Below are 9926 nucleotides of genomic sequence, written 5' to 3'. Positions count from 1 at the left end.
GTGAATGTGGGATTCAGTGCAGTCAGGATTCAACAGCATCCTAAGGTCTTCACACAGTCCCCCTAGTGGACTGGTAGGAGAACTGCGTCAATATGTGTGGAAAAGCTTTCTGTAAAGCTGTGTGCTTCTTTTTAGAAAAGTTTGCAGCTTTCATGTTTTCAGTGAATGACTCACATTTTGAATGAGAGGAGAAGATTGCGATGATATCACTCCAAACCACAGGAAGGAAGGGGAAATGCCCTTATTGCTCTTATTGCTCATCTTGGCTTTATCTGGAAATGAGCTCTGGCCGCACTCCCTGTTCAAATATCACTGGGGGGAAAACTGCAACTCTGAGAAACAATGGCCAAGTAGAGTGAGGGCAGAGAGTGCAGAGCGTACGGAGGAGCAAATCCCTCCTGTTCCACTCTCATTCATCTCATTAGAGTCGCATCAAAAGACACTACTGCCACAGATAACAACAGGCTCCAGAGACACAGCAGCCAGGAGAGGCCTCCACATCCTAGCCTGGGTAAACCCAGCCCCCACATGACCTGCTCTCAGACCTGCTCACTAGTCACGTAGTGACACACGTAGTGTGTCACTACGTGACTAGTGAGCAGGGTCTGTCTGAGAGCAGGTCACGTGGGGGCTGGGTTTACCCAGGCTATCCACATCCAGGGACACTCAAAGAGGACATTTACACCTAACACTAACATGTGTTTTCTGTGATCAGATTGCAATCGGATAGTGCTTGACCACTTGAAAGTAAAGGTGTAAATGCCCCCAAGACACATTGAGGACGGATTGCGATCTGATCAGCCAAAAAGTGTAAATGCAATGCGTCCTCTCAATCCACATACAACAGTCACTGCTGTTTTTCTGCTGCTCTACACTATGGAGCTTGCCTGATCCGATCGCAATCTGATCTCAATGTGGACACTGGAGACACATATTAATACCAGGTGTAAATGAAATCAGGTTAATGTGGTCAAGCACTATCCGATTGCAATCTGATCACAGAAAACGCATGTTAGTGCCAGATGTAAATGCCCTCAAAGAGTTCAGAAAGGAAGGCTTACAAATCGCTACAGATATTCATCCCTCACTGCAGGCAGGCACGGCTACTTTCAAACATGGTGTCCCCATAACAGATGAGGCCAGAAAGATTCGTACATGTGTTCAGATCACAGGGAGCTCCTCCACTGCCAGACACAATAAAGAGCCCATAGCACTCTGTCAGCGGTTTCAACACACCTTTCAGTGCACTTTCCACTGATTCAACCTTCTCCACTTTACACTGACTCAACCTTCTCCACTTTACACTCAACCTTCTCCACTTTACACTGACTCAACCTTCTCCACTTTACACTGACTCAACCTTCTCCACTTTACACTCAACCTTCTCCACTTTACACTGACTCAACCTTCTCCACTTTACACTGACTCAACCTTCTCCACTTTACACTGACTCAACCTTCTCCACTTTACACTGACTCAACCTTCTCCACTTTACACTTAACCTTCTCCACTTTACACTGACTCAACCTTCTCCACTTTACACTGACTCAACCTTCTCCACTTTACACTGATTCAACCTTCTCCACTTTACACTGACTCACCTTCTCCACTTTACACTCAACCTTCTCCCATTTTACACTGACTCAACCTTCTCCACTTTACACTGACTCAACCTTCTCCACTTTACACTGACTCAACCTTCTCCACTTTACACTGATTCAACCTTCTCCACTTTACACTGACTCAACCTTCTCCACTTTACACTTAACCTTCTCCACTTTACACTGACTCAACCTTCTCCACTTTCACTGACTCAACCTTCTCCACTTTACACTGACTCAACCTTCTCCACTTTACACTCAACCTTCTCCACTTCACACTGACTCAACCTTCTCCACTTTACACTCAACCTTCTCCACTTTACACTCAACCTTCTCCACTTTACACTGACTCAACCTTCTCCACTTTACACTGACTCAACCTTCTCCACTTTACACTGATTCAACCTTCTCCACTTTACACTGACTCAACCTTCTCCACTTTACACTCAACCTTCTCCCATTTTACACTGACTCAACCTTCTCCACTTTACACTGACTCAACCTTCTCCACTTTACACTGACTCAACCTTCTCCACTTTACACTGACTCAACCTTCTCCACTTCACACTGACTCAACCTTCTCCACTTTACACTGACTCAACCTTCTCCACTTTACACTGACTCAACCTTCTCCACTTTACACTTAACCTTCTCCACTTTACACTGACTCAACATTCTCCAGTTTACACTGACTCAACCTTCTCCACTTCACACTGACTCAACCTTCTCCACTTTACACTGACTCAACCTTCTCCACTTCACACTGACTCAACCTTCTCCACTTTACACTGACTCAACCTTCTCCACTTTACACTGACTCAACCTTCTCCACTTTACACTGACTCAACCTTCTCCACTTTACACTGACTCAACCTTCTCCACTTTACACTGACTCAACCTTCTCCACTTTACACTGACTCAACCTTCTCCACTTTACACTTAACCTTCTCCACTTTACACTGACTCAACATTCTCCATTTTACACTGACTCAACCTTCTCCACTTTACACTGACTCAACCTTCTCCACTTTACACTGACTCAACCTTCTCCACTTTACACTCAACCTTCTCCACTTCACACTGACTCAACCTTCTCCACTTCACACTGACTCAACCTTCTCCACTTTACACTGACTCAACCTTCTCCACTTTACACTCAACCTTCTCCACTTTACACTGACTCAACCTTCTCCACTTCACACTGACTCAACCTTCTCCACTTCACACTGACTCAACCTTCTCCACTTTACACTGACTCAACCTTCTCCACTTTACACTGACTCAACCTTCTCCACTTTACACTCAACCTTCTCCACTTCACACTGACTCAACCTTCTCCACTTTACACTGACTCAACCTTCTCCACTTTACACTGACTCAACCTTCTCCACTTTACACTGACTCAACCTTCTCCACTTTACACTGACTCAACCTTCTCCACTTCACACTGACTCAACCTTCTCCACTTTACACTGACTCAACCTTCTCCACTTTACACTCAACCTTCTCCACTTCACACTGACTCAACCTTCTCCACTTTAACTGACTCAACCTTCTCCACTTTACACTGACTCAACCTTCTCCACTTTACACTGACTCAACCTTCTCCACTTTACACTGACTCAACCTTCTCCACTTTACACTGACTCAACCTTCTCCACTTTACACTGACTCAACCTTCTCCACTTTACACTGACTCAACCTTCTCCACTTTCGGCCCTTTACTGATCCCAGCGGTGCGTGATCCCTTAGGAAAGGCACCTTTAACAAGTCCGATTAGCACCTGCACTACGACTTTGCGTGATGCCTAAGCTAATGAGCTAGATACCAGAACCAGATCAAAGCTAATGAGCTAGATACCAGAACCAGATCAAGGATATTGCGATGCTGCAAAGGATCAGAAGAGGAAAGGGTGGGAGGGGAGAGCCGCATGTGTCGAAGGAGAGATGACAGAAAAACTTTAGGCTGGTGCAACTGTGGAAATTTGATATATATTGCCTGGAACTGTAAGAGCCACCTGTGGCTTTAACTTATGTAAGAACATTTCTAGTAGAGTACAGTGCTTTGATGTCACTGTTTGCTGCCTTTGCGTCTCTCTTTAGGTCTGTAACTTGTAAATAACCACATGTTGTGTGAACTTTAGGTTCTAACTGAAGCTCAACACTTCACAGAAGTGCAGCTCTCTAGTTTTTGATTCTAGCAGCTCATCTGAGCCCGATTGCTCTGAGAAACCGCTTCTGATCAGGATTTTCCTTCAAGTCCAAGGCAGCACTCTGAAGACAATGAGCCCCAGAAGACCCCTCCTCTACCTTCTGTATGCCCTCCCTCCCTCCTCATCCTAACCCTAGCCATTTCATCGTCCAGCACACCTCAAACGAACATGATGGCTGTGATGTTTGATGCCTTCTGCAAATTTAAATGAACCTTGCTAACTCGCTAAAAAGTTAAATCATCCGGCCAAACAAAAATGTCACGATCCCACAGGATAATATTGTATTATGCATAGCCAGCCACATCTTTTATAAAAGATGCCACAACTCCAAAACAGTGTGACCAAGGTAAAAAAGAAAGAAAAAGGCGTAGTGAAGACAATGCATCCAGACAACAGAAGACTACAGCTCCTATAATGTGCCAGGTACTGTTTATCCAGGGCGCCTGGTGGTGTCACACAGTATCTCTGTTGGCCTCAGTGACAGTCGGTGCATGTCATTAGTCAGGGGGGAGTCTTAATCAGGATGCCTATAGGAAATGTTCATGACTTATTCCAGGACTCCAACACATTATCTCAGCTTGATAAATACACGTATGTATTATCAGAGCTTATTCTTCCTTGGATTTGTAATTTGAGCACTATATATATAATATATATAACTACTAACTAGTGCTGCTGCTATTGATGATAATAGTAATACTATATATAACTATATATAACTACTAACTAGTGCTGCTTCTATTAATGATAATAGTAATACTATATATAATTATATATAACTACTAACTAGTGCTGCTTCTATTAATGATAATAGTAATACTATATATAACTATATATAACTACTAACTAGTGTTGCTGCTATTAATGATAATGTAATACTATATATAATTATATATAACTACTAACTAGTGCTGCTTCTATTAATGATAATAGTAATACTATATATTACTATATATACCGGTAACTACTAACTAGTGCTGCTTCTATTAATGATAATAGTAATAGTATATATAATTATATATAACTACTAACTAGTGCTGCTGCTATTGATGATAATAGTAATACTATATATAACTACTAACTAGTGCTGCTTCTATTAATGATAACAGTAATACTATATATAATTATATATAACTAACTACTAACTAGTGTTGCTGCTATTAATGATAATAGTAATACTATATATAACTATATATAACTACTAACTAGTGCTGCTGCTATTAATGATAATAGTAATACTATATTCATGCATAATTGTGTGGAATATGAAAAACCGTCCTATTAGAACCAATTCAGGCTAAGGTCTATAGACAACCAGTTGATTGATCAATTAATTCTACAATAAATATGTAATTAATCAAGCTGCATCATATCCATCATTATGAGAGGTAGACAACACTGACTGAACCATATCCCATTTTCCAATTAAAATCAATATCAAACCCATATATCGGCTCATATATCGGTCTAACCAACTCAGCACCAAACCCAGCAACTCCCTAAAAACTCATGGACACTCGCACACCCTCCCCCCCAACCCGTAAACGGCGCCCCTCGGCCTCCTCTACCTTGGAAGAAGCTCTTGACGCGGAGGTAGGAGACGGCCAGGCGCAGCACCGACAGCTTGTCCAGTTTGGAGATGACGTCCGGGGGGAAGGGCAGCAGGCTGGCCAGCCGGTCCAGCTCAGCGTTCAGCCTGTCCCGGTGCCGCTTGGATGGGTTGGTCTTCTCATTGGACGAGGACGGCTTCCTGAGGATGGGACAGAGACGGGAGACCGGGGAGAGGGAGACGGAGGAGTTGGAAAAGTTGATGAGGTTGAATGAGAATTAGGGTGTGTCTGTGTGTTATGCCACAAGACAGACTTGATACACCACCAGAAGTCATGCATGTCAAGTGTTAAGCGAGAGCGTTTTTAGCTAAATTACCCCCAATTTAATCACATGGGCTGTTTCACACTAAATACCTGACCAGATTGAGAACCGCCTCATTTAGGCCAGTAAGTGGCAGCGCAGCACAGGAGTATTGGATAACCTGTTTAATGAGCCAATACTGATAGTGTGGAAGTCTGAGGCTGGCTCAGACAGAATTCTCAAACTTTTTCATATCAAGGACCCCTAATTTAATCCACATTAGAGCCATGGACTCCCATTGTTGTCTCTGCATGGGACCCAAATGTGAGAATATTTGTATTGCCACATCAACAATGTTGTCCAGATTCCCATGACTATCAGTATTGTAGGTAGAGAGATAACAGTCAAACTATGATCAACACAGTCATTCTTCTACATTTTCTATTGTAAATGAAATAATGCTGAAGTTTAAAAGTTCATCAATATGCTCAGGACCCCCTCAGGAACCCTGGTGGTCCCCGCCCCGGACACCTGGACTAAATCACACAGGTCTTCTTTGCTCTCTATGATAATAAAAACTACAAGCCACTTAGGCCGCGGTATGCTGAGTGCCACACCCATAATAAACTACATGCACTCTGCACTCCTCCCTGTTTCTTTACTGTATTTCTCCTTCATGTATCGAGTCTTTTCTTCCTGGTGAACCGCCTTCACCAGTCTGTCCACCATGGACAAGTCTGTTAATTGCCTCATATCAAGCTTCAGTCCTTTCGCCATTTACTTATAATCCACTGTGGCGGTTCAATTCCTTTCGGATGTTGATATTAGAGGTATTGATGTACAGTGCTTCTTAGGGATAGAGCGATCTGTGTATTTTAGTGTGGTCTGCCAGAGCTTTACCAGCTCAACTAAACATGATCCGCATATGTGCTGGTGGAGTCCGGTTTCTACGGCCGAGCGGGTTTCTGACCATCTCCAGAGAGGCGGACTCTCACACGAACACTCGCTATGACTCTGACTCAATCTCAAATGAAAGAAAGTGTCGCACACTCTGGCTCCATATGCATACTTTAATGATGACGTTTCGGCCGTCCGGCCTTCTTCAAAATCAACAGCAGTTGACAGTTGACAGTCTGACTCAATCTCACCCAATGACCTGATCGATAATCACATCACTTTCTACACCGATAACGTTTGAAAAAGTCGAGAGGATATGTACGAATGTCTGGGTTTCAAATGGGCCAGACGCTTTGGATTTATCACTTAATATACATTAAAAAAAATGCTGTAGTTATATGAGGAAGCAAAATAATTGTTGATTCTGATATTAAAACTGCAGCACGAGGCACTAATTGATCATAATTCCACATATTGAAATAATATAATTGTATGTCATCCATGCAGTGGCTATAGCAGCAGGCTATAAACTCAAGCGTCCAGTAGTTTTCTGTCAAATACATATCAATGGGATGTGGCAAGGACTTCCCTTAGAACAGCAGCAAAGTTATAGGCAGCAATACATGAAAAGATGATAAATGCCACAGGCCTTGTTAAATGACTTCCCTCCCTCCTGAAGATCTTACATAAGCAGCCATCCACTATTTATGACACCAGCTGACTGCCCCAAAAAAGTTTCCCTCTGCATTAAAAACGGAGGCCACGGAAAACAGCATCCACGCAATCCTTAACTCTGGGTTGAAGCATGTCAATTAAAAAATAATAATAATTACTCTTTTCACTGCATAGCCAATAATCTGGGTCCCAGATTCTGGGATTTAGTGGAGGGTGAATCCACATATAAACTCTTGCAACTTTTTATATTTTTTTTCAGGCTAATATATATTTGTGATAGAATTGCAAAGCCTATTAGGCTATAGTAGCCTAGTATCAGAATGACAGTTAGCCTACTTAATAAAACATGATATAATAAACATGCTATAGTAGCAACATGTAAATAGTAAGTCAATTATAATAATAGCACAGGCTGTAGCCTATAGGCTACGCTGTAGTAAGCATAGTTGCATGCTAGGAGCTATTAGAGCAGCATAGTAGTAAACATACTTTAGGATTTGGGACTTGACTCGGGACTTGCAAAACAATGACTTAAACATCCCATAAAACATCATGATAATAAATGCAATCAACATGACAGCTACATCATGATAATAAACATGAATCAATAGTAGGCCTATTTTTTTTTAACTGGACTGGTTGTAGTAGCATTTTACTCCTTGTGGTCCTCATCAAATGCGCTTGTCCTGTTGCTACCCATTACAAGTTCCCCTGCGCATCACGAGTGTTTTTTTGTGTGTTTTTTTTTTTTTTGTCAATGAGTCTATTGATTGAACAGATGTAGTAGGCTAACGGCGCTGCTTCTTAACTGTTTTTGGACGGGCTTCCTCCTCTTCCTGCCCGCATACATGCAGTCTCCCGGAGGGATCATGATCCTGAGTTCCGCGGAGGTAACAGGTGCGCTGCGGATGAGAGAGAGAGACATTAACTTTACATAGCCTATGGGGGGAGAGAGAGAGAGAGAGAGAGAGAGAGAGAGAGAGCGAGCGAGCGCACGCACGCACACAGACATACACACACACACACACACACACACACACACACACACACACACGTGCGCACGCACACACACACACACACACACACACACACACGCACGCACACACACACACACACACACACATACACACACACACACACATTAAAAACATGTAGGCCTAGCTACAGGTTATGTCATAAAAAGTGATTGGAGTAGCCTAAATGCATGCATCCGTAAAATATAAGTAGGCCTAACAATTATGATATGATCTGGATTAAAACAAAATAGTCCGTGTAAATTGGCGAAGTCTCCAGATTTAGCCCATGGTATTTGAAATCCAAAATTCCAATTAGGCTAGTTGCAAAAGCACAGAAGACATGGCGCATCCTTGACATGCAATACAAATAAATTGCCACTCAAGGCATAAATAAATACATACATAACCTACATAATCAACATGCCGATGACGACACCGATTAATAAATAAAAAAGTCCAAAGCACCCACCGGGCGGCTGTGTGGCTGTCAGTTAAGTCCAGTCTAGTCGCTGCGTGGAGTCACATTCAGTTTAAATGGAGAAGAGATGCGTCTGTGTGCAGCTGGGTGCACCGACTCCTCACACCAAATGATAAATCCACGAGAATCAAAGAGCTCGTGATGAGCTGATGGAGCGGTCCTCTCTCTGTGCACTGCTCTTGGGGCAGATGTTGGCTGGATGCTTTATACCACATTGAGTCGCCTTCACTTCCTCCAGTTTCAGGTGGCGGATTCCTCTCAATGACATGTCGAGCTCTTCGCACGCAACTCTCTGCCTCACAAACACAGAGAGCACACACACACACACACACACACACACACACACACACACACACACACACACACACACACACTGCACGCAAACCCGAGGCTTATGCTGCCTTCAGGTGCTATCGGAAAGTAAATTTGGCAGCGCAACGACAACCCCAACAAAGTTGCAATGACTGATGACTAGAGAGCTGAAACGATTAATCAATTAGCCCAATTGATTAGTTGTCAAGTAGCCTATGAAATTAATCACCAAATAGTTTGATAGGCTAATCAATTAATCTGTTTGAGTTATTTCTTTAAGTATATTTTAAATAATAAAATAACAAAAATAAACAAGAATTCTCTGATTCCAGTTTCTTACATGTTAATATTTTCTGGGTTCTCTCTCTTTGGATTATGGACAAAACAAATGTTGGGCTTTGGGAAACACTGATCTACATTTTTTACTATTTTCTCACATTTTATAGCCTAAACAACTAATCGAGTCATCGAGGAAATAATCAACAGATTAATCGTCAAAGAAAATAATTGTTAGACAGCCCTACTGATGACCGAGTAAGTGAGATATTATTTTTTGGTCGATATGATACATTAGGCTATAGACTTCTGAATGGTCCCTTACTTTTTTTCATTGCCCCCTCCCCCCTCCCTTCCACATGGTCTGCACATAGCCTACATTTGTGACAATTTTACTTGATCTTTACTTTATGATAAAACCTACATGACCAAATTATCACTCTGTCTGTATCGTGTCTTTGTCGTGCGCACTGCTAAATCATATCTTCTAAAGAGACACCAAAATACCTACCTTTTCCCATTTGTGTTGTTATTATGTCTAACTTGTGTTTTGGAACAACATCACTTTTAAAGCGCGGTATGTCTTACGAGCAGCACTTGAAAGCAGC

The 9926-nt window shown here is 42.3% G+C and overlaps 1 protein-coding gene across 1 annotated transcript in view; it reads right to left on the bottom strand.

The window, feature by feature from the left end:
• The window catches only part of ahrra (aryl-hydrocarbon receptor repressor a), a 126206-nt gene extending 117315 nt beyond the window's left edge, over positions 1-8891 (bottom strand). Inside the window, exons 1-3 of the mRNA XM_083651047.1 lie at positions 8722-8891; positions 8046-8138; positions 5382-5563 (exon numbers count right to left, since the gene is read on the bottom strand). Of these exons, the coding sequence (XP_083507173.1) occupies positions 5382-5563; positions 8046-8107 (244 nt within the window). The 5' untranslated portion in view covers positions 8108-8138; positions 8722-8891. The remainder of the gene's footprint in view (positions 1-5381; positions 5564-8045; positions 8139-8721) is intronic.
• Between the last annotated feature and the right edge of the window lie 1035 nt (positions 8892-9926).

The sequence above is a fragment of the Poromitra crassiceps genome (genome assembly GCF_964638095.1).
Source record: "Poromitra crassiceps genome assembly, chromosome: 2".
In the NCBI taxonomy this organism is placed as follows: Eukaryota; Metazoa; Chordata; class Actinopteri; order Beryciformes; family Melamphaidae; genus Poromitra; species Poromitra crassiceps.
This window is presented reverse-complemented; position numbering and strand designations above follow the sequence as displayed.